Consider the following 25,622-nt stretch of genomic DNA (forward strand, 5'->3'; position numbering starts at 1 on the left):
CTGTTTTGATTATTGTTATTTTGATTGACTGATTGACAGCTTAATCGGAAATCGTTATCGTTAAAAAGTTCGTCCTGACGAAATCCGATCGCTTTACCTTTTCGTCAAATAATATTTCCTAAATTTGAATTTAAAAAACGACTTATACGGACGACATCCTATTGCTTTTCCGAACAGAGAATTATTTTTCCTTTTATTATAGGAAATTCCGATTTTGAAATGGAAGAATTTGGTTAATTGGGATAATTGTATGGACACGTACTGGCAATCGGACGGTCAATTACCGCATCTTGTCAACATACAATTTCAACGAAAAACCACAATAAACCAGATTTACATCTACACCGACTACAAGCTGGACGAAAGTTATACCCCAAGCAAGATTTCAATTCGATCGGGAACGCATTTCAACGACCTGCAGGAAATCGAAATTGTCGAACTGAATGAGCCAGCAGTTTTGTGAATAGCTTACTGTTTGCTTGTCTGCCTTCGACTGGGGACTGTATTTAAACCGTTTTATCCGCCATATACAGGCTGGGTGGTGATTCCCATCGAAGATATTCGGGAGCAACCGATACGTACGTTCATGATCCAAATAGCCGTCATATCGAATCATCAGAATGGTCGTGATACTCATATGAGACAGATTAAAATTCATTCACCGATCGAAGGTCGAAATTATTTACTGGAGGAATATGGTCCATTCTCGACGCTAGAGTTTCAACAGTACCGAACTTTGCGCTGAATCGAATGTCTAAGTCTAAGTACAATTTTAATTTAATAAATTTACATTCGGAACGAATGAGTGGTCCAATTTAATGTTAATATCATCGTCAGGTACAGTTAATTCTACACAAAGTGGTCTCCGAACTTAAAAAATTTAATTATGTTCGCGAGTTGAGCTGGAAGAATTTTCTGGCGAGCCTCTGCAAGAAAATAGGAATTGCAGCTAGAGAGATTCGCGAGAAATTGTGTTTTGACTGGACATATAAATGGGTACGTTCATAAAGCAAATTTTACTCATTTATTTCGGTTTTGTGGTCTTCCCGAGATCAGATTCATTGTTTAGTTTTTCGATCTTCCACTCTCACACTTTTTTCCGTCAATTTTTTTTTTCTGCTGTTTTCGTGATAGTTTCGGATCAGGATGTTGGGAATGACTCAACAAAATAAAAAAATGGTTTTTGGTCTGTTCTGTTCGGCTAATTTATTCAAATTTATGAAACATTTATGTTTAAACTAAGAATGACGATATAAAATTTTTGAACGTTTTAAATCACCATCGCAACAACTGGCCGAGTCGACCCCGGTTGAAACCAGCCCGAAACGATCGTGATTTAAAGTTCTTACAATGACAGAAAGAAATTTTACAACTAATCGCACAACTAATCAATTTCCAAGTGCGCATTATTACGTTAAGTTCAGATATTTTTTTTTTTAAATTAAGTCGCTTAATAGCCAACATTTCCTTTAACTCCTTAATCTCCTCATCTCGCCTTTCGATCGTCCATTGAGCCTCCGAAAGCTGGATAGATTTTTCGAAGTGTAATTCTGACATCTTCTCCAAATCTATCTGCAGCTTTCGGATTTGTTGTTTGTCTTTTCTGCCCGAGTCAAAGAAGGTCATCATCCTGTTATATATGGCATCGACCTTCCTTGACTGGTGAGTCGGTAGTGGGGGAGGAGGTGGTGGAGGTCTTGTTAGTTGCACTGGGACTACTGGTGGTGACACTGGGACTGCTGGTGGTGACGCTGGGACTACTGGTGGTGGCGCTGGGACTGCTGGTTGATTTCTCGCAGGGCTGAATCCCAGGAGCACCCGATTATCTTCCAGGCGTCTTAAAACATCTACCATCACCGGATTTGTCAACTTAATGGCGTCGTTGATGGTTTGCACGTGCCCATTGCTGATTTTTTTAAGAATCGTCTGGTACGTGCTCCCCATCAATTTTCCAACCATTAGTTTCGTCAATCTGTGGGTCGTCTGTACCGTAGAGATGGCTTCCAGTGCCATTGCTGACGTTCCACCATCGTCTACTTCAATCTGGTCAGCTTCTCGTCGGAAGTCAGCTTGAAGCTGCACCACTGGATTAGGAGAAGTCCAAATTATTCTAGAGAATTACTCAGAGACCACTATGTCTAGTCTAGTTGCGATTTGATGATTGAAAGTTGTTAATATTGGCTGCTGTTGTGCAGATAGAGAGTTGGTTCCAAAGAATAAGTTATAGAGTTTTATTAGTAGAATTTTTTAGAGACCCAACAAAATGGCCGACAGCCGCCATCTTGGAAATATCGTCCAAATTTAAGGTTAGGATTAAGGATTTTGGCTTGATATCACAAAATAGGTACAGGTAGATACAGAGTTGCTTCCAAAGGTTAAGTTGTAGAGTTTCGTGTGTGGAATATTTTAAGAGTCAACAAAATGGCCGACAGCTGTCATTTTGGAAAAATGCAATTTTAACGTAATGTTCTATAAGTGTGTGGTGATTTGGGTCTCAATTTAACGGTGAACATGTACTGTCCATACTAAATGACCTACATTTTGTTTATTTTTTTCTTCTCTCATATGGCGTACTGGACTACTCCACACTTAAATGAAATCTTGAAGCCTATTGCTTGCTATTTTTTAGTGGGTACTAAAACTTTCCTTCAGGCAGCAGGCATACGCTCAACATTAATTGTACGATAAACTTTTCCACGATCTCCAAATCATTCTTCTTGTCGTTAATCACTGGGTAAATTATAGATCTTTTTCCGACTCTGAACACTGAACGTTAGCATTCAAATAATATTATTTTGTTATACAAAAAGATCGAAGGTTCGGTACTAAACAATAAATCAAACATTTCATGCGTACCCTATTTTCGATACAAAATACGTATTTGAGAAATTCCAGCATTTGACCATATACTGGCTCATACGTATTGTCAGTACTTAATAGGCATCCCGTGCTTTGCTGAAAAGAATACATTTGGGTGATTTTTAAATACTGTCTTTTGATGATATCTTTAAACCAGAATCATTTTTCAAGTATGTACGACCGCAATAATGACACGAATGTGTTAGCTTTCAACATAAAATAGATTTGGTTGTAGCAGTTTCACCAACCCTGAGAGAACTGAGCAGTTTATGAAAATTTCGTTACACTGTCCACTTTTCTCATAGCTTGTCAAGTGACTACAACCAAATCTACTTTCTGTTGAAAGCTAATACATTCGTGGTCGATATTGCGGTCATGTGTATTGAAAAAAGGATTCTGATGAAAAGATACAGTCGTTGAAAAGTGAAAACTAACATGTTTTCTGTTTTGGGACTAGTTTTGGGTTGAATTGTGGGACAAAAATACTTAATTTAATGAACAATAGTGGCGCTAGTTGTCCAGCAAAGTTTTTATTCAATAAAATTCTGACACTTTTGATTCGGGGTGCTCATATTCGCACCATAAAAAATTCAAACGAGCAGTTAACAAAATCGAGAACATAAATGTACACATTTTTTGCGATGCTGACCCTTCCCAAGAATTGTTGACATTGTATCTTGAAATACACACAATATCCTCATATTTATTTCTGAAATTTAAAGTAAAATTGTGAAATCTTGATGCATTGGAATTGAAGCTGCTGGTCACATTTTTAAATGGTACGGTAATGAGCAGCCAAAATTCAAATGTCAGAACCACTTCGCGTAGTATTGTTCTCGCATTCATTATTCTTGTGTAAATTAGATTCGGTTGTGATGTGAGAAAATGTCTGCTAAACTTTGTGCATTATTCGCGATTTTTAAGTGCGTTAAACATTGCAAATAGCCAAATATTTTTGTGAACGGCTAAAAGTGTTGAGGAGATTTCGGAAATTACGTGTGTGGAAGATACACATCAAAACATTGCTGTCGGTTTCAAATTTAAACATCCACAGCCAATGTTTTGATCGTGTTTTCCCATACAAATGATACGAAAAGTGATTTAATAAATTAACTAAGTATTTGGTCGCGGTTAATTGCTAATAATTTCTATTTTCTAATCGAAAATCTTTAAATCGAAGAATTTGACTTCGGAGGAATTTTCTGCTTTTGATGTGGTCAGAAATAAATTATTTGTTTTTCTTCATCTAAAAAGGTTTTTTTTTTCAAATTTTCATAAGAAAGTTATCTTGTACTAGCGCCACTATTGTTCATTAAATTAAGTATTTTTGTCCCACAATTCAACCCAAAACTAGTCCCAAAACAGAAAACATGTTAGTTTTCACTTTTCAACGGCTGTACCATCAAAAAGGCAGCACGAGATAGGCAAATATACGCTACAGTTTTAGCTAAGCACCGATGCCTTTTAAGTTTTAGTGTCTTCTAGCAGACCCATTTTTTATATCAATTCAAATCTAAAATTTTCGTTACTTTTCACAAAGTATTTGAACGTAATATGAAGTCCTGAATCTTTGTATACCTTGTAATAAACACAATGAAAAAAAAAATGAATTTATTTGTTGTCATCTGGAACTTGCGTCACGTTGCTTTGAACAGAGGGATTTTTATCATTGAGGAAGATTTCTTGGAATAGGTAAATGGAACCGCAAGACTGGTTTAGCTCTATGTGTACATTGTGTGTGCAACATTCAAACAGTATACGTTACTCGATCATCCGCTTTGCTAGTCGTGTTTTTTACAATCGTGAAGTCGATTTTGTTTTTTGTTTTTTTGCGAAAAATGTCCTCTAAAAGTGAAAGGTTTGAGTCGTAGACTGTGTCATGTCTGAAGGGCATATTTTCAGAACCGGGTAACTAAAAATACGCCCTTCAGTTATGACATCGTCGAATAAATCAGAAATTTATGTGAAATTTGATAAACTTTTTTATTGATGTGCACGCTGACATAATGATTAAATCTCAGAAGTCAGAACAGAAGAAATAATTTTCGGTTCGGTCAAATTTTTTTTCTTGTTTCTCATTTGATTTTATGCAATTTCATTCTTGTAAAAAAGTTTATCAATAATTTAGAGACAATTCGAATGACGGAGGCAAAAATCGATACGACAGAGAAGATCATTTGCCAGAGTGTTCCGAAACGAGTTCAGAATGTGCGCTAGAGACATGTGACAAAAAGTCGACGATTTATTGTGTAAAGTGTAATGTTTATTTGTGTTTCAATAAACACCGAAACTGTTTCTATGAGTATCATCATAAGTGAAAGCCGTTGTGCTGAAAGATTTCATTGATGGCGGAGAATTATTTCGTCAATAAATAATAATTTTGATGCGCTAAGACTTGAGTTTTAGAAAAGCTGTGAATTCTGCAGTGCTAAGATAAAACAACACATATCGCGCTGATAGAGTGCTATGAGAAGCTTTCGAAAACTTTGAACTTCGTCTAGCTTCCAATGGGAAAAGTGGAATATGTCAGCCTTTCTACAAGAAATAAGTGCAATGTGTTATTTTTGCTAGCATGGCAGAATTGATTTGTTTTGAGGAGTTGATAACAGTCCCTTATGGCCAAAAAAAAGTTCAGCAAAGCGTCTGAACAACTAACATAACCAAAAAAAATTTGAATTCAAAATCCCTTGAAACGCTTAACTTTTAGATCTGGAAATGGTTGGGGTATGTATAAATAAATGCTACTAAAAATTACTCACTCGTCACGGCTAAATCCTGAGGAACCAAATTTTCCATTTTGAATAAATAAATAAATTAAAATTTTACACAGAAACACAAGTTATTGTCACCAAAGCCACAACTGTAATGAACTGATATGAATTCAACGACCGTTGTTCTGAAAAATTGGAAAAAGAACAAAGAAAACCGATTCGAACGATAAGTTCACTTTCCATTAAAATAATTCATAAAAGCGAAAGCTTCACTACACAGCTTTATCTCGTAGGAAAATGTAAAGTCTCCTTGAGTTCGAAATAGAAGAAGAAGCAGGAGAAAAGTCAGTTTATGTCATCCCCTCATTGCATTAAAGCAAGTGTTACAAGTGTCACAAGTGTTACAGTCGAAATTGTATTTTTATGAGAGTTGCTCATTCAGAGGCCATTAATAACAGATGACTAGGTGATACTACAATACGACATAGTGGAAGACAAAAACTTTAAAATTTTGTTCAGATTCATTTGCGTTTGTTTTTTGATTATACCAACATGTGCGAACATTGCTCGTTGTTTTGAGCAACAAGCCGTTAAACCTTCTCTTTCAATTTACAGGACGATAAGTTGCGATCACTACGAAATTCATCATTTGATTCCGACAAAGATTTGGATCTTGATACCAGCATCGATAGCACAATAAATCATCAACCATTAACTTTAGGCGAAAATATTCCATTTGCCGACGAATCACCGGAACGTCCGCTGATCCAGTCGCGTTCCAAACCTGTACGTGTATCCACGTATAGCATACCAACATCCCGGTACACAACTCGTCTTTATTCACACGGTTCCACGTCACCGAACTCACCGCAAGATGCATTATCATCGTCCCAAAGCCACAGTAGCGAAGAAAATGTCAAAGGTTGCACCACATCCGACGATACGGACGCGTCGACCACCAGCAATCCGATGGAAGCATTCCCATCGTCGGTGCGCATCGATCGGGATATGATACGCGAAATGAATCGCATTCTAACGACACTGGAACGGAAAGCAACCAAATTGAATCGTTCACTGTCGCTGAACTACAAGAATCACAAGGGCGAATGCTGCTGCAACATGAACAATCTGAATAACAGTTACCGATCGGGCAGCAATCGTTTGCCATTGACCAAGGACGAGAAGACCGACAAGAATATCAACAAAAAGCGTCAGATCCAGGATGGCAAAAGTCGCCGGTACACGAATCGATCGATCAAACGGCGGCATACGGTCGGCGGTACGCATGATTACGATGTGAACAAAAGCGGTCAGAATGTACGGTGTCGGCAGGGTCATCAAATGGGTGCCGATCACGGACAACGGACCAGTTCACAATGTTATTATGAATGTCTTGAATGTTAGACAAATTGCAAAGATAAATTTTGATTTACCGATAATGTCGATACTCTTACAACCGATATAGTTTCCGACAGTCAGCAATCAAATCTCAACAGAAAATGTCACTTCTATCGATCACGGTTCAAGATCCATTCTTTATGTCGTGCAGGAACAAAATTGTTACCTCACTAAATCTACTACTTCGTCTGTTCAAAATGTCTCATCGTGATTGATACAAAATCTTGTACTTCATTCGTTTTAACATTCATTTCACTATATTAGACGTCATTAACCATTGGTCATTTTGTTTATATGTGTTGTCCTTGTCGATAACAGATGATTAGTTAGTCGTTTCAATATATTATTCTATCGTACTACATTACAAAAAATTGACTTTACGCCGTCTAATATAATTCCGATGAAATAGTCACAAATGTAAATAAATCAACAAATAACCGACGAAACACCGTCACCGTATCGCCTCTTGCAATTTCTTTAATTACATTTCCAAATTAACCGACCAAAACAATACGCTTTCGACGAAACCTTTAACCGAAAATGGCCCCATAATTAATAATAATTCAAATGAGTGGCATTCCTTCGTCGCATTTACAATCATCCGAAACATTAGATCCGTATGGGGTTCGGGGATAACACGAAACTACTTCACTTAATTAATATTATTTGGCACGTCTATCATAATAAAACCGTATGCTATATCACCCGCTCGTCGCACTATCTCGCTCTAACCTCTCTCACTCTCGCTCTCGGATTTACATTCAGTAACGTACACATTACTATATGCACCGTTAGCCATCAGAAAGACAATGTAACATCTTCATACACCGCTTCCACATCAGACCGGTAACCTACTCGATTCGTGCTCCACTCTCATACAACTTGTTAAAGGTTAATACGCGTATGTTGGCCTCTAACTCGTACGAACATAATATAATTCCATTATCTATCAGCATATATGTGGACGGTCTGCCGCACCGCATACAACAATAACTGTGCTTACTTAACCCAAACCCGTTCATTAAAATTATGGTGAATTCAATTTTCCATGTAAAGTCCGATAAATGTTTCCGAAGAAAAGGATCCGACAAGCTTACGTAACATGCATGTCTTCTAAGTTTCTCATAGTTTAAATTGGCTTTCGGGAATGGGAACGGTGTGTTTGCATATATATATATATGGTTGATGTATATCGACGTGATGCGGATAGACTCGGGGGCTGGCTGGCATAAGCACGAAGAATATTATTCAATTTGTCGGTAACTAGGTATATATTATCACCATTGGTTTTCTGGTGCGGTTTCAATAATTGATTCATTTTATGATGAGAAATAATAATTTCGTTTTCCCAGTTCCCTTCTGCCACCATCTCGTAGCAGCCCGGTCGTTTTCGTCAGAGAAAGCATTATAAAGTTTAACCGGGAGTGGTAGACTCTAAATAATGCAAAGTGTGGGAAAGGGTTGCAGAGCGAAGCATTCGGGTTGTTGGTGTGGCTTTTTTTTCTGATGGGGGTGAATGTAGTATTGTGAATAAGTGAATCACGTTTCGTCGAAAATGGTCTATCGCATGATTTGGGTTTCAATCTTCCGTATGTATCACTGGGGTATTGTAATGCCTAAACGTGATGTACCCCGATAGAGACTGTGTGTGTGCTGGATATCTGGTTTTTCCAACTATAAAAACCTGTTTTAATTTTCATTTTGTTTCCGGAAAAAGGTTTGTCGGGGCTAATTTAATGGATATGACGAGCTAACACAAGTCTAATGTTTAGATGAGTGACCTCTTTCTCAAACGAATGTCTAAGCTAAGTGTAACTCTAGCGACACGAAGGAGATCAAATTCAAATTTTTCTTTTGTTCTTCTGTCTAATTTGACAGTGCGCGTCGCTATGTGTAAAACAGTTCAATTGATTGTCCTTCATACTAGAGCTCCTGGAGCTTTGCAGTTTTTACTTAGAACAAGAAATAAAACTTCGACATTAGATGAAATTTCTGCGGTAATTGACAGTGCCTATTTTTCGTGAAATTTTCATGAAATTCGTGAAATTTAGTGAAATTCGTGAAATTTCGTGAAATTTGTGAAATTTTGTAAAATTCATGAAATTCGTAAATTTCACGAAATTAATCCAATTTCTGCAAAAATCCAATGGGAACCGATTTTTGAAACAAAATACGAAGAGAACTTTTAGCGATCGTTTCACTGTTTATCTGTTTATCTTCGAAGTTTATATGAAAAAGGCAACGTAACAAAAACAAAATTCCGAATTTTCCTAAAAAATATTTTCTTCAAGTTGAGTTCACACACAATCTGTACTGAGTACGTTTATCGATTCTTGTGTCACCCGCCTTCGTGGGTGTCTTAACCTGGTTCTTTCAGAACCTTCTATCATTGTAGGTTTTTAAATGTTGTTACAAATAATGCAACAAATCCAAATTTGACCATTCGAGCCTTCCGTTGTCGGATTCCACAATCCTTGAAAACGCAGTTGAACCATTGTTGAGTTTTGGCTTTTTCTCCGCTTTATTGTTTTTACGTATAAAAAATTAACAATGTCTACGGTGTAAGGTATGATCGGTCGTCGCCCTTTTGGGATCACACTTTGTTATATATGTGTGTTAAACGACTAAAATCTATTTTGAAAGAGCTCACGATTTAATTAAGAAATAAAAATATTCTAGATTAGTCTAATCAAGCGACAACGTCAGAAATAATGATTCTTCTCAAGTCTTTCTCAATTTAATGACGTTGAACCGATTCGGTTCAACCGATCATTCATTTTAAATAAAAACGAGTTATCATAACAGTCGGAGCGTTTGCTGTATATCTATTGCGTACGTGACCCTAGTGTGACTGTCACCCTACTGTCACCTATTGCCGCTATCATCCAAGAACGATAACAAACATAGTCACCCTACTTGACCGTAAACCTATTGCGCCCGTAAACGTAGTTAAAGTTAAATTATCATGAAATGTGCAAAATGTACATGTGCAAAAGTGAGTTCAAGAAACGGTGGAAAAAACTTGAAATAGTTATTTATGCAACAAATTGCGAAAAGTGGTTGTTTTCGTCACTAGATAACGCTTCGCTCGTTTGATAACCACATCGTGTGACGAAAACACACTTTTCGCAACGTGCTGCATACAACGTTTTCTGCAACAACCGCGAAAAGTGAACTTTTGAAATGAAAATTTTACATAATAGTAATTTATGCAATCAAGTGATAAATTCGTTTTTAGGCACTAGAGGTGTAGATTGTCACTCGAGGCCGTAGGTCGAGTGTGACAATACACATCGTGTGCCTAAAAAATCATTTATCAACGAGTTGCATACAACGTTTTTCTCAAAAAATGCGACGAAAATTTCTTATTTCGTCACTGAGTTGAGAAAACGATATAAATGCGTACATCTTAGAAATTGTGCATATTGCAATTACGAACTACCGTACGACGTTCCTTTCAAGTGTAACACCAATTTCACATTGACCTAAAATTTTAATTTATTGAGTATAAATACACATGGGGCAGAGTAGCAGCCTTAGTCCAAGGACCCCAATTTAACATTTTTTCAACAACCTTCTCTTCGGTGTTCGATTACCTTCCAAATTAAACAAAAATTAGGAAAATCGTAGGAAAATCACTTAGGGCCGATTAGCGGCCTTAGTCCAAGGACCCAAATTTTACAATTTTTTCAACAAAATTTTATTTTTCATGTGAGGGAGGGAGTTTTGAAATTTTTCTTAGGTTTTCGACCCCTTACATGAAAATTTTTTTGTGCGTCTGTTTTGGACGATTAATTTTAGGCAATTTCGCGAGTTGTAGTCCGAACGAAGTGAGTTCAAAACAGACACACAAATAACTATGGTATTCAATTACTTTCCATATAAAACAAAAATTAGCAAAATCGGATGAAATTTACTCGATTTATGTATGTGCAAAACACAACTAGGACCGATTTCCATAAACCTTTTTTTGCCTAAATTTGTATCGACAATTCCTATCTTTTCATTTCATTTCTATCGTTTTTTTTGCCGTAGATATCCCCGAAAGACCTTGACACAATTAGGCGACCCTTAACTTACGAAGGGCTGACCCGAATATGCCCATCTTCACGATATCTACGTGACAGACAGACTGAAAGAAAATCTGTGACCACAGGCAAACCCTTTACCCTCACAGTCTGCTTCGAATTCCATCAATTACACACGGCACGCAATACGTACTTCGTACGGGGCTAAAAACTTCAAAATAAATGGTATTCTGATATAAATGACACTGCGGAAAACTTAAATGAAATTTAGTGAAATTTCGTGAAATTCGTGAAATTTCGTGAAATTCATGAAATTTCGTGAATTTAATGAAATTTCGTGAATTTAATGAAATTTCATGAATTTAATGAAATTTGTGAAATAAATTTTGAAAATAGGCCCTGGTAATTGATCATTGTCGTTTTTATTTTTATTAAGATTGATTTACCTGCGACAAAATTTACTCACACCGTTCACACCACTAAAGACTGATGCGCAATACAATGTTAAAATCAACAAACAATGTTAACAAAATTTCACCAGAAGAGGCCAAAATAGTCACAATATAAGGAGAGTAGTCATAGATGCATGTACGTGAATGTAATTATTCTGTGAATATTTTTGCGACTGCCTGTTGAGATGTGGCAAATGTTAACGATTTTGTTGTCGCAAAAATTTGCATTGGACAATTGTCTCTCAGGATTGTAAGTGGTTATTTGTGTCGTATAATGTATGGTTTCGTGTTTTGGAATAGAAACAGATCATCATTACGTCACAGAATTACATAAAACGTTGTTTGCAACACGTATGCAGTTATATAATCACACACAAAATATCATCCGAGGTTCTTTTGGTTCTTTTTACACTCTGCAAAACTGCTCTTTTCTACAAAGCAAGGAGTTTCTTCTTACAAAACGTAGGCAAGGAGTTCCTTCTCACAAAACGTGGACAAGGAATTCCTTCTTACAAAACGTAAGACAATGATCTTAATGCTCCATTTTACAAGAGAAAAACAAGAAGCTTATGGTTCCTTTTGATCGTCGATAGACCTTGAATTAAAAGTTTTTCGCTTAAAATTTTGTCTCAAATCGAATCGAAAAACTTTGACTTTGACTTTTATTCAAGGGTTCAAGCGTCAAATCGAAATATTTTTTAGTGGTCTCAACGGTTTCAGAAACTTTGATCCAATACCTAAAACTCATGGAACAACTTTTTTGTCAATGGACCAGAACTGCCCAGTCTATGGAGGATTTATGGAAAAGTTGCCCAAAAGAACCGCTAACTTTGAGACTCATTTCACTGTCAATTTCTTATTCAATTTTAAAGTGTGGTGGCTTTTTGGAAAGGTAATTTCATACCCTATCAACGATAGCTGGCCGAGCTCTGGCATATCAAAAAATCGGTCGCCACAGCTCTAGGAAGCACCAGTACTTTACTCCCAAGTTTTTTTTCGCCAAAAATTGTTTGAATTAAGAAGCGCTTCGAACGATTTGAACGATTTTTACTCAAGAAAATACAAGACCATTGAATGATATGTAACTATACCACTGGGTCTGAGTCTTCCCAAATGCATCCCAAAGCTAGATCTCAAGGAAAACTAGCATTTCTAGCAGTTTTTTTTTGTTGTCTCTTCTGGATTTGAGGAAATATTGAAGTGTTTAGATGTCAGTTCCAAGAATTCCATCTCTCCTTCCTTATGTTGAATACGACAATGTTGTTGGGCGTACAGTTTGTGAACTGGCATTCACCATTGATGGGGATGTTATGTTGCTTTGCTTCAAGAATATCGGAAAGAAGTAGTTTATCTGTTGCTATCTTTCCGCACGATGCTATCACACCATAATGCGTTGAGTTGATGATTTTGGAGCCCTTCTTCCTAATGCTAGAACTTTAGGATGGTGAGTACTTTCATAGGTTTTTTCGAACTTTCTTCTGGACTAGAGGGAAGTCTGAGGTGTCTGTAGGTCACTTTCTAGAATTCCATCACTTTGAAAGGTCTACCTTCTTCCCAAAGCTTGAATTCAAGGAAAACTAACATTTCTAGCAGTTTTTTCTAGTCTCTTCTGGATTTGAGGAAAAATTGAGGTATCTGCAGGTCAGTTCCTAGAATCCCATCACTCCGAAGGGTGTATCTATTTCCCAATGCGAGAACTAAAAAAAAGGAATTTTTGAGATAATCTATAAGAGAGGACATGCATAAATCTCATCTTTTACAGAATACCCACATCCCCTTTCCCCTGTCGAACAAAAGAAAATTCACCTGTAGTTTTCACTAGAGTGCTAACCACCTGACATAATTTGAGGATGTCTTCATCCAATATTATCAAGTTAATGCACTCATCGCAGCAATGTAACAACGAAAAAAGAGCCCATGAAAATGAAGTCCACTCTGACTATCAAAATAAATGACCTAAACGATAACTGAGTCACTAAAGCCATTCGTTTGCCTAATAACAATGATTCCGAATTTCATTTGTTTTCTCAGCACAAAAAGGACGTGTTTTTCACATAAATCGTTAAAGTTTTCCACATGTACGATCATATGTAATGCATGACAGTTAAATATACATACATTTATGTGTGGACGCTGTATATGCCATTCCGATAAAACCATTCCTATAAAAACAAATCACCATCGCCGACATAAGTTTTACATACATTTTGCCCCATTGTTATATCCCCGAAACAACTTTTCAAAAACGAAAATTCCTTTTCAGAACATAAACTATCCGCATTCAAAGTCCCACATACATATTTATGCAGTTAAACATAAGAAAAACCCACCTCCCCATCCCCATATCGCCAGCACACTATACACACACTGTGTGGATGTGTGTATGGTGTCTTGTCCAGTTTCCATTTTCCACAAAACATTTCGCATTCTTCTCTTTTATATGAACACATAAACTAGACCATTTATCAGAACGTGGTTTATCAAAATAGGGTTTAGATATGTAAATAAGGGTCGTTTAAGCGCTTTTCCTGCATGTTTATAAAGTTTGGGTAAATGGACGGCTCTTTCTTTTGACCCAATGTGTTTACGTAAGATTTATGATGAAAGGATGGAGGATAACCATAAGTATTCAACTTTCTATTTTCGGGTGTATAAATATACGAATATGTGTGTGCAACCCGGCTTAGTTTGGTCGGTGTGGAAAGTTTGCATTGAATTGTCTTTCTTCTACTCTCTCTACATGGTATGGTGTGGTGCAAAAATGTGAATGTGAATTTTCAGCAAATTTATTAAAAGGAAATTGAAAATAATCTTTCTCTCCATGGAAAATTGTTGGAATTGTGTTGTTTGTTTGCCGGTGACATTTAAACCATTCAAACCGGTTGTTGCTTATGAATATGAAATTTCAATTAGTCATTTTTCTAATCACGACTAAGTGCCTCGCTTAGTGCAGAAACGCATCATAAACTGGAAGCAACATAACTGCCCTTATGTTTGATTTGTTTGTCTTGACGTTTTCGAATCATTGAATCTGTTACTTCAATTGGTTAAACTTCGCTTGAAACATAGCCTATTTTAGGAATTAAATTCCCGAAAATTCCAAAAATTCTTGAAATTCTTGAAATTCTTGAAATTCTCGAAAATTCCCGAAAATTCTCGAAATTCCCGAAAATTCTCGAAATTCCCGAAATTCCCGAAAATTCTCGAAATTCCCGAAAATTCTCGAAATTCTCTAAAATTCCCGAAAGTTCTTTAAGAAATTGCCTAAAATAGGCTATGGCTTTTAAGTATCTGATACAATTGTAGATTATATTGGATGCCGCGAAAGTAATTCATTACATGAGATGACAGTTTTTGTGGTAAAAGCAAAGTCACAAGTGTGCATTTTGAGCAACGAGGTTCGATAACTGTCTTCTTTCGATCCGAGCCGAAGGCGAGGTGTACAATACCACTTGTCGAAAAGACCAGTTACTGAAGCAAATTACTCAAAAAAACACGAATGGGTTTTGCGAGTATCACAAAGTCGTCTCCAAATTAACTTGAATTACATGGCTGCATCCAATGTAATCTGGTTTAATCCTGCCCCATGAGAAGTTGATCATCACCAATTAATGCACGTAAAATTAACCGAAAATTTGCTTTATGTAATGGATCAATTTGGCAGAGCGTAAACTGATACGTAATGGTCGACTTTCGTATGGGACATGCAATAAAGTCATTTACTTCATGGCTTTTGACTAAAATTTTTGTTATTCAAACGAATACCAGAGGTGGGGCCTATCGTTTACGTGTGCCGTTTTTCTTGTCCTTTAGACTTTACTGCGCTTTGTCCACGACTGTTGAAATATAAATGATTTGTTGAAACAGCAGAGAGGGATTCTTTTAAAAAAACAGCCTACCGAAATCGGACGCATTTTCTATTGGAATGTTTTATATGTGTCCAGAAAGGACTTTGACCCTAGAAACCAAAACCACTTTCAAAAAAATTCTTTGAAGCTTGTGTGCCCAACGAGAGGTCATTAAAAACCGAAATCTTACACTTTTCTTACAAAAATTTCTCCAGTTACACGAGCCGTACAGGGTCGTGTGGTGTGTCATTTGAAACATAATTGCATGTGCTTTTGGGCCGAATAGGGTCTTATATGGTTTGGATGCATCTACGATGAAATAACCCCCTAAGACCCAAAGTACATAAAATTACGTTTCCAATGACATCAGACACGACCATTTGCGTTTCCTGTACCTAGAGAAACACAGAAGCACATATCTCAGTGTGGATGAATTCTAAACCCAATAAGACCCTATTTGCCCCGGAAGTACATGTAATTACCTTTCTAATGACACCCCACACGACTCTGTATGGCTCGTGTAACTGAAGAAATTTGTGTAAGAAAATTGCAAGTTTTCGGTCTTTGATGACCACTCACCAGCCACACAAGCTTCAAAGAATTTTTTTGAAAATGGTTTTGACGTCTAGGGTCGAGTACGTTTCTGGACACATACAAAAAAAGTCCATTGGAAAATGTGTCCGATTTCAGTAGGCCGTTTTCCAAAAGAATCCCTCAGACTAGTCCCGTAGCATATGAACTTAGAATGTACTGAAATAATGAAGCAAATTTTGACATATACGTCGCTTCGCTCGAAATAGTGGCTCAAACAATCACGTGACACATTTCATTGACATCGTAAAAGTTGATCCTTGGACCAGTAACCGCAAGACTGGACCTAGGCCAAGAACAAAATAAAATCTTAGATGGAATATCACATAAGAAGGTGCCAGACATGTATCAATATTGAACATATTCTTCTTCCATTGAAAAACTTCTTTATGAATAAAAGAACAATGAGTGTTCGACTATTGGACTACTGTAGACTGGTGCTGCCACCATACATAGTGCTCTTTTTGGAGAGATTCGTTTCTCCACTGATTCTGATAATCTTTGAAAGATATGTCGCTTCGCACTGAATATATTGGTCAAAGTAATCACGTGACAAATGTTAACCATAATGTGAATTGCTCTCTACTAGCACCAATGAAAAAATGACGATTGGACTTCAGAATGACGAAATCGGAGGTAGCTCGCAAAATTAATCTTTCAACCATAAAAAAGTTATGAATTCGTGTAGATTCCAATCACATAATTTTTGGCGACATTTTTATTGGAAATTGTTGAATAATCGATGCGTTGCACAGTTTCGGCATAATTACGACCACCTACATAAACATCGATTCCGCTTGTAAATATATGCAAGAAAAATGCGAGACGAGAGGAGATAGTTGTAAAAGAAACGAATAATCGGAAACTAATAAACTTTATGAATGAATTAAAGTAACGTAATTTATCGACTGGAATTGTATAATACGGTTTCCTAGCCGGTAACAATCCATTTCAAATGCAAAATAAAAATATTTTTCGGCGACCAAGATTCTCTCGTAACAATAAAATATTCAAATGATCAGCGGTAGCATGGTATATCCAAGTGAACGAAGTAAGAAAAAAAAAACTTTCGAATACCTAACACCCAAAATTAATTCGGTTGGAATATGTTTGTGACGCGTTGATTGATATAAAAGCCTATGCATAAGATCGATATGCAGTAGCTTCATGCTTATCATTCGAGTCTTGTACTTCGATCAGTTAACAGTTAATCGAAAAATTGTTGCCTCTTAGCTCGACATATCTTTTAAGTGTTCGTTCACGTGTCCGAAAGTGTTCTAAAACAACAAATTTGTGTTCAGAATGGCGTACGTTGCGTACTTCTACTTGTTAATAACCATTTTGGGAGTAGCACTTTCTGCACCAGCACCTCAATTCAATAACGATGAAACGAGTATCCTTCGATATTATAACGAAAACAACGGTTTGGGACAATACAATTATCTGTAAGTGAATTCAGTGTGTTATATGGTTCGGTCCTTACTGACCATGCCATTTTTGCTTGGTAACATAAATGTTGTGTCCACTGCCTGCGGTCAATTTACCGTCAATAGTTCTGTAAAATTGTGTAACAAGATCTGACTTGTATTGCCTGTTCCATGCGGAAGTTAATCGTTACATGGTAGTTTACCTGCTGCGAAAATGACCCATTACACGAAGGAATATTTTTGGTTCATTTTACGTGAACTCCGCGCTGATACGCAATTCATTAATTTCGGAAACAATTTTGTGTACATTTGAGTAGCTTCCTTCGGTAATTGTCTTTTCTACAAGTGTAGCTGTGCGCCTCGGCCGCCGGCTCGGATGTACAAACTTTAAACTTGTCGAAAAGATAGATTTACCGAAGCCTGTTGCTCAAAAAGCTCACTTGTGATTGTAACCTCATGGAATGAATTACTTTCGCAGCATCCAGTGTAATCGACTATTATATGCTTGTGCATTTTGACTGTCACAGTAAGTGCACTCTACCGTGCATAAGCATGTAAAGGTACATTACTGTCTTGCTCGGATGTTTCTTGATGAGGCGTGAGGGAAGTTAGAGTTCGAGATCAATTACACTTCATTGGATGTAACAGATACGTTTGAACTTTCAGCGAAGGAGTGAGTGAACATATCAAACGAAAGTAAATTTCAACGTTTCATCTGTTGTCGACAACAACGACAAAGATAAATGATGAGCTGAGGCTAGTGTCCTTTCCTTATAAGGGAAATGTGTAGTCTAACTAATGAAGTACGAGATCTGGTATCGAACCATTAATCGATATTTTAAACAAATGAAGTAATAGATTGAATTCTTGCAATGTCGATGCACTTGCCGTTTATAAAATGTAAATTTCAGTATTTATGTGCTCAGTGCCGTAGTTCAATCGGAGAGTTGCAAAAGAACAAAATATTTATAGATTCAGACCGTTTACGTAAACCGAGAACGACCGCTACTTACAAATGGATCGAGTTACATTTTATGTGACATGCAGAAGCGTTCAGTGAAGACACATTTTTTTAAAGGAAATTTTTCATTATTATTCAGATATCAATTGAGCAATGGCGAAACCAGAGCCGAAAACGGCTATCAGAAATTGGTCGGTGAAAAGGCGATACCAGTCATCTCGATATCCGGTAAATATTCATTCGTCGGAACTGACGGAGTGACGTACTGGGTTCACTACACCGCCGACGAGAACGGTTATCATCCAATTGTCGGTACGTAATTGAAGGATTTTTGATAATTTTTTAGCCTTGACATAAGCTAAATGAATTGAATGTGTCTGTGTAGGAACTGGTGCTGAGCCCGCTAACGATTTCGGTCCAGCTCAACAAGGCTGATTAAGACTGTGGTCGATGTACAAAACCGGAACAATCGATGGAGTTGTTTCCCTTCAAGTTAAGTTTATTTATTTTGACGTTATCTTAGGCTCTGTGTAATAAATTCCCCTAAATCACAAATTTCCTGCTTTTCATTTCGTTTGCGTCTTTCTGTTTATTTAACAAAACAATGTTGCCGACCAAACCAATCAAGACAGAACAAACCTCCTTGAGACCTATGACCCCCCGATGTGAACAAGACTTATTTCTATTTTGCATAATGAAACTACAAGCGAAACAACAATCGACCCTCCAACAAAATAACTGTTACGTCACATAACCAGATCATCAAAACGATTATCAATTATGTTTCCCTCAGACAAAAATTACATTTTTTTTCGTCTTCTCTTTATTCAAAATGATGCAAATAATGATACACATATCAGCCGGTGAGCACACGTTTGAAATAACCTCAGAACACCTCAAAGTTCACTTGCAATAAACCGACTTATTATGCGCACGTTGTGTCCATAACATATTCATGAAGATGAAAACTGGATCAGTAAACTGGACAATGGGTAGTTTAATGGTGTACTATACAGGAAAATGTGATGAGGTCAACATTCAACATCCCTGCTGTATTATGTGTTGTGATGTACCGATGAGAAATAGCATTACACTTTCTGAATTGTCTGGGTGAGTTCAATTTGTGTGCTTTTGAATATTATGAACGGAGAAATTAGGGATGCTGGCTTTGTGATACATTTAACGTGTCATAGAGATCAAACGGACAAAAGGAGAGATCAAATTAAAGTCAATTCGGGATGAGTATTGGATGGATGAGGATGGGGTTGGGTGTTTTTTTTAAAGAAGGAATTCCAGTTTTTATGTTGTTTTTGCAATGAATATTTGAATTGAGATGATAATTTGAAGTGTTACGGATTTAGATGAGTGGCAGATTTATTTTAGAAACGACTAGCGCATGCGACACAATCATTGAATCTGGTACTTCCATTGTTTGAAGTGGCCTCTTCACTTCATGTAATAGTTGATTACATTGGATACTGCGAAAGTAATGCATTACATGGGGGTAACAGTTTTCTGGTTCGGTAACTGTCTTTCCGAGAAGTATGTAGTTTGTATATCCGAGGACAAGACAAAATGCAATTGGCGAAAAAAATAGTTATTGCAACAAGTGGCTCGAGTTTTACGGTTACAGATGAGTAAATTCTGGACAACGATTAGGAGTCTATATTAGTGTTCACGACATTTTGCGACCCTCGACGATATAACTAAAATTTCACGACATTGCCGTTATTGCACGTAGACCTCGTTCTCCTTGTAGACACTGTCATTTTAAGTTTTATTTTACTGATATTTTTCTTGAAAGAGCACTTTCGATCGATCGCTAAGTCTACTAGGGTAAAACTACCAAAGACGAGCACCCACTTATGGCTCTACTGGTTTCCGCAGTGAAACAAAATATTTTTAAGACAATGTCCGATTTTATTAAATAGATTGAAGAGAATCATCGCACTTCAAGAATGGGTGTAAATAGAGTACTGAAACGGGACAGTGTATCAAACAAATGTGGGCACTGTAAAAAAATCTGGAAGCATTTTTCATACAAAATAGTACTCTATTTGACAGCTGTCACTCGAAGCACTTTTGCTTGAAGTGCGTTGAGAGAATCAATAATCTTTCCAGTCATAGTTTTGCTCCAAATAGCTGTTAACCCGAACATTGACAACACGAACGGCAACCGATTTCAATTAAATCATTTAATTCACAGCAACATAACCTACACAATTTTACATACAAATGTTGTTGATACTAAAAGCTAAAACATTCAATTTGCTGGGTCTGAATTCATCCGCTTCGCCACCGTTTTATCTGCGTGACGTAACAGTTGACATTTCAATAAATAGGTATTGAGAATAGGTAAACAATATGTTGTTTGAAATGTCAACTGTCACTTACACGGGGCAAAACGGAATGAAAACAGAGGCAAAACAGATGACTGTGAGGCCACCATAGCTATATCACGGTGCGGTTGAACAACTTTTTTTTCGAAAAGTTCGTAAACACGGGGTTTTCTTGTTAAAAATGATTGGGGTGATCCTAACGATTATTTTTCTCCTAAATTTAAAATGTTTTGCCCGGGCCTTCTCGAGAAAAGTTGATTTATCTTTAAAGAATGAGTCAAAAATGGCCCTTTGTGAAATGTTTTCTACTAGGAAAGCTTGTTAATGTATTTTTTTGGTTTTATAAGCACAATTATGAGAAGTAGATACTCAAACCTTTACAACGGTACCTTACACACCATATTCGAACCTTTGATATATGATTGGAATCCCGTTTTCGACTTACTTTAAGGAAATTTCGATGGTTATGTGGGTTTTCCCGGTATTTTTTTAGCTAATAGGTCCGATTTTTTTTCAATTGTTTCATAAAGATGACATCCATCCTTTCGATTGATACCAAACAAGACATATAAAGACTCGAGTAAGGGGAGCCGGAACTGATTTCCTCTCGAGAAATAACGATTTTCTTACAATTTTCATTTTAGTTTGTCTTGGGTAACATTTACTCCAGCTACACACGAAAGAGACCTAATTCAAATTTTTTCTTTGTTATTCTGTCAGATTTGACAGTAAAACAAAGGAAAAATGTGAACTACTCTGACAAAAACTAATTTGTTGAGTAATGACTGCTCTGTTTATATCATAATTGTATCTGCTGGCTGAACGCATTGAACTGTAAACTCGTCATCACATTCAGAAATCTATTCAAACTGAAAAAAATCGAAAAAGATGAAAACATAAAATCAAACAACTTGTCGCCGGCAATAAACCGAATCGAATGCCAATCAAAAAAATTCTCCAAATCTGAGCTCTAATCGCATTCGAAAGAAAATATTATATTTCGGTGGCGGGTGTATTTATTTGACAAGCGTCTACGCGATACGTAACTATATGAGTAACAACAGTATACAACATTGTGCACAATTTGAATTTTTATAAAACAACCGTCATAAAACCACACACAAATCCTCTTTCCCGAAAATGTGTACATCGATAGAGAGGTATAATGTGTGCCTCCCCATCCCGTTTGCATTTACTACATATATGTGGGCCCATCACCACCGCACCAAATACACGACTATAAAAATTCAACAATTTATTTTTCGATACACATTTATGGATAATAATATTTTTGGACGCACATCACGTATGAAAATTACCTATACTGTATGTTGGGTTGCATGGAAAAATGTTATTTATATTTATAAGTCCTGGTTTTCTATTTTCCCTCTCTCCTCCATCGGCGAATCAATGTATCCTAGCTGGATGTATAAAAGGCAAAGGATACAACACATCTATATGATCGAATGGGGTCTTTGGTTTTCCAATGCTATAATATGAAAAAGTACAGAGAAAAAACCAGTCTCCATGATATAGCCAATCCAAAATCAAATGCAAAACAAGTTACGGAATGTAGGCTGACGATGTACGATAATGCGAGACTCGCACGTACAACTAACTTTCTTAATTTCTTAAATGAATATTGTGGTTTAGTGCGACATCGGCTTCTGTCAAAGCATTCCACATGTCTAAATATTGTGGTTTAGTGCGACATCGGCTTCTGTCAAAGCATTCCACCTGTCATGGTGACGTGCCTGATAGCTTATGTCTTTCATCCATGACAATTTTTATACTTTGACAGAAGCCGACGTCGCCATAAACGCATGGATAGCCTGAAAATACACAATGATCTTGCCTAGCACAAAATGTATGTTGTTGGAGATACCTTTGGATGTTTGGTTCGAATGTTGAACGTAAAATAAACTTGAGTCGCCAAAAACTATTGTGCACATTTTAAACCAACACTAAGGCGAACCTTAGGAGAGTGTTAACACAATTAGCTTTAACTGTGCTGCAGAGAGATCCAGTTCTTTATAACAAAATTTTGTACAGCAGCCTCAAAACTGTGCTAACTTTTCGAAAACTGTAGAAATTGTTCGAAAAATGTGCTACTAACTGTTCGAAAATTGTGGTAACTGTTCGAAAGCTGTTGGAATTGTTCGAAAATTGCGCTACTAACTGTTCGAAAACTTTGATAACTGTTCTAAAACCGGATGAACAGTTCGAAAACTATATTAGCTGTTCGAAAACTGTGATAACTGTTCTAAAACCGGGTGAACTGTTTCAAAACTATATTAGCTCTTCGAAAACTGTGGTAACTGTAACTGTTTCAAAACTGTATTAGCTGTTCGAAAACTGGACTAACTGTTCGAAAACTCTGATAACTGTTACAAAACCGGGTGAACTGTTCGAAAACTATATTAGCTGTTCGAAAACTGTGATAACTGTTCTAAAACCGGGTGAACTGTTTCTAAACTGGGCTAACTGTTCGAAAACTGTGGGAATTGTTCGAAAATTGTTCTACTAACTGTTCGAAAGCTGTTAATACTCTTGAGGGCAACGGCGAATTATTTCTGTTAACACTCAAGTCGACAAACTTTTTCTGATTTCTAAGCCAATTGTCGACTAGATCTTCAGTTGACGACATTATCAACCTTCTTATAGACCTTCTCTGACCTAGTAACGTCACCCAATCTCTAACGTATCATACAAGTCTAAAGTACAAAATCCACCAACCGTCTCACCATTTCCAACACAAGACCAATCTTAGCATTGCTACCATGGCGTACACAACATACAACAGGACTTAAGCAGAACGAATAAAAAATATAAGAGATGATTCCGTACATATCCCTCTAATAAAACTGTATTTTGTATCCGACCATATACATATCCAATCCATGTGTATCCATGAGGTATACGGACTACGTGAAGTCTTTTTTATACATTCGATCTGTTACAGTCATTTGATTGCGAAATGAGATTTTTGAAAAAGAATAAAATTTTATGACAGAACACAACGTAAACGGAACGAATGATGAGCTATCAAAAGAAGAGCGAAGAAAAAAAAACGGTATTACTCGATGTATGGATGAGATGCGAGTGGTTGCAACTCAAGAAAGGATAACATTCCGAAAAGAAAGTGCTTAGTTATATGGCTGGAATATTATGGCAGATTTAATAAATGTCTCCGATACAAAGATTGTATATACAATGAGGACGACCATTTTGAATATTTTGGAAACAAATATTTCGGATTGGTAGACATTCGGATCCAGTTGATTAATGCACCGTGCCATCAAGCATAAAATTTTGTGGATGACTGTTGACCTCTTTCGGAGTATTTACCCTTTACCCTTTAGCGAATCCTTTTGTCTTTCTGTAGAATCAAACGGATATTGAATAGTCACTTGTCGATTTAAATAGCTATTGATGCCATTGAGTGATACCAACGTTTTTCTCAATAAAGGCGACGAAAGTTTCGATTTCCGTCAATGAGTTGAGAAGAAATCATTTTCATTACAAGGGATGAAGGTAGCACAAACGGTAGAGCGATGGACTCACGTCCTATATGTCACGGGTTCGTCTCCCGTGTCAGACACAGTTCATAGGGTTTTTACTAATCGTAAATGATTAGTCTCTGCTGTTAGTTACCACTAGTCAGCTCTATCGACCGTAATAGGTCTCTAAGAAAACAACACCAAAAAATGCTGAACACAGTTCTCATACGTCACATGCGTAATTCACAATCGTGATTCTAAAAATGTCAACCACTAGCGACACCTATGTTCTAATTGAAAATTATATGATTCACAATTGTAAAATCTCTCGGAAATATGGGTAATGCACAACAGGCCCATTGGCGGCCTAGGTGCTTGGAAAGCATCAGCTTTTCTGCCCATCTTATCCTATCCTATTCTAAGGGATGAAAAGTGGAAATGACGAGTCATCGTGTGAGTTTCGTTAATTCGAGGAGAATCCGAGGTCAATGAACGAACATACGAAACTTTTCCAACATTTTAATTCACCTGAAAGTTTTGAATTAGCTTTTGGTCGATCTAAGCGAAATCGATTCAGCTCAAGTGCTGAAGAAGCGGTCATTCAAAGTCACTGTTGTCAGTGTTATGATAACTGACAATAGAATTCAATTAAATCAGCGAATTATAGGAAAAATGAAATTTCATTGATTTAACTTCATTTACAATAGGCTGACGATGTTTTTTCTTCTGAAGTATCAAAACAGCTATTTATGCAAGAAGAATCGTGTGCGATAATATACCAGCACACGATTCGTGTCGCATACAACATTTTATGCAATTCTGGGACGGAATGAACTATTTCTATGCCAAAAGACGGAAACATACATTATGACACAAAAATCATATCGCCTGGCCAGTGTTGCAATCCTGAGAGACTATAGTGCATTGCAACAAAATCAATAAACATCTGCCACGTCTCCACACCCAGTGGCAAAAATATTCCCAATGTAATGAGACTAGCGTTTACTTTATACACGGACATGTTAAGCGAATCATGAACAAAATTAAATTGTATCAAAATTACAATACTTTTTTTATGATTCGCTTAACACGTCCGTGTATAAAGTAAACACTAGTCTCATTACATTGGGAATATTTTTGCCACTGGGTGTGGAGACGTGGCAGATGGTACCTGCTTTGTTAATGTTAACATTTGTATTATGACAGTTTGTATTACGTGTGTAAATGGAGATTGGTGCACACAAAGTGGTCCCGACTTCGCTCGTATCGGCAATCTCGTATCTAGTGCATAAAACAACACCATTTAGACACGCGTAACAGGAAAATCGCTATTTTAACGCTATTGAATGAAATTTCATTTTTCTTATAATTCGCTAAATGAATATGTCTTATTTTTGCATTTAGATATTCATATGTCCATCTGGTTGTTATTGCTCCTTACCGACAAATTACCGTAGTAATATCCGTCCGTTTTCTTTACCCAGAGTGTCTTCCTCAAATCACACAAA

General features: G+C 36.9%; 2 protein-coding genes and 1 long non-coding RNA gene across 3 annotated transcripts; all 3 read left to right on the forward strand.

The window, feature by feature from the left end:
- Positions 1 to 247: 247 nt before the first annotated feature.
- LOC119075973 (anaphase-promoting complex subunit 10-like) lies at positions 248 to 802 on the forward strand. The gene is made up of 2 exons (XM_037182560.1): positions 248 to 455; positions 534 to 802. The coding sequence occupies exons 1-2, from the start codon at positions 251 to 253 to the stop codon at positions 743 to 745; spliced, it is 417 nt and encodes a 138-aa protein (XP_037038455.1). The 5' UTR covers positions 248 to 250; the 3' UTR covers positions 746 to 802.
- Positions 803 to 4,423: 3,621 nt separating this feature from the next.
- Positions 4,424 to 5,251, forward strand: LOC119075980. The gene is made up of 2 exons (XR_005087519.1): positions 4,424 to 4,717; positions 4,988 to 5,251. It is a non-coding gene; the product is annotated as an uncharacterized LOC119075980 (long non-coding RNA).
- An 11,800-nt stretch (positions 5,252 to 17,051) lies between these two features.
- LOC119075976 (endocuticle structural glycoprotein SgAbd-5-like) lies at positions 17,052 to 18,826 on the forward strand. The gene is made up of 3 exons (XM_037182563.1): positions 17,052 to 17,332; positions 18,415 to 18,587; positions 18,661 to 18,826. Exons 1-3 carry the CDS (start codon positions 17,190 to 17,192, stop codon positions 18,708 to 18,710), a joined length of 366 nt encoding a protein of 121 aa, XP_037038458.1. The 5' UTR covers positions 17,052 to 17,189; the 3' UTR covers positions 18,711 to 18,826.
- The last annotated feature ends 6,796 nt before the right edge of the window (positions 18,827 to 25,622 follow it).

This window comes from Bradysia coprophila, unplaced genomic scaffold (assembly GCF_014529535.1).
Source record: "Bradysia coprophila strain Holo2 unplaced genomic scaffold, BU_Bcop_v1 contig_232, whole genome shotgun sequence".
NCBI classification, from domain to species: domain Eukaryota; kingdom Metazoa; phylum Arthropoda; class Insecta; order Diptera; family Sciaridae; genus Bradysia; species Bradysia coprophila.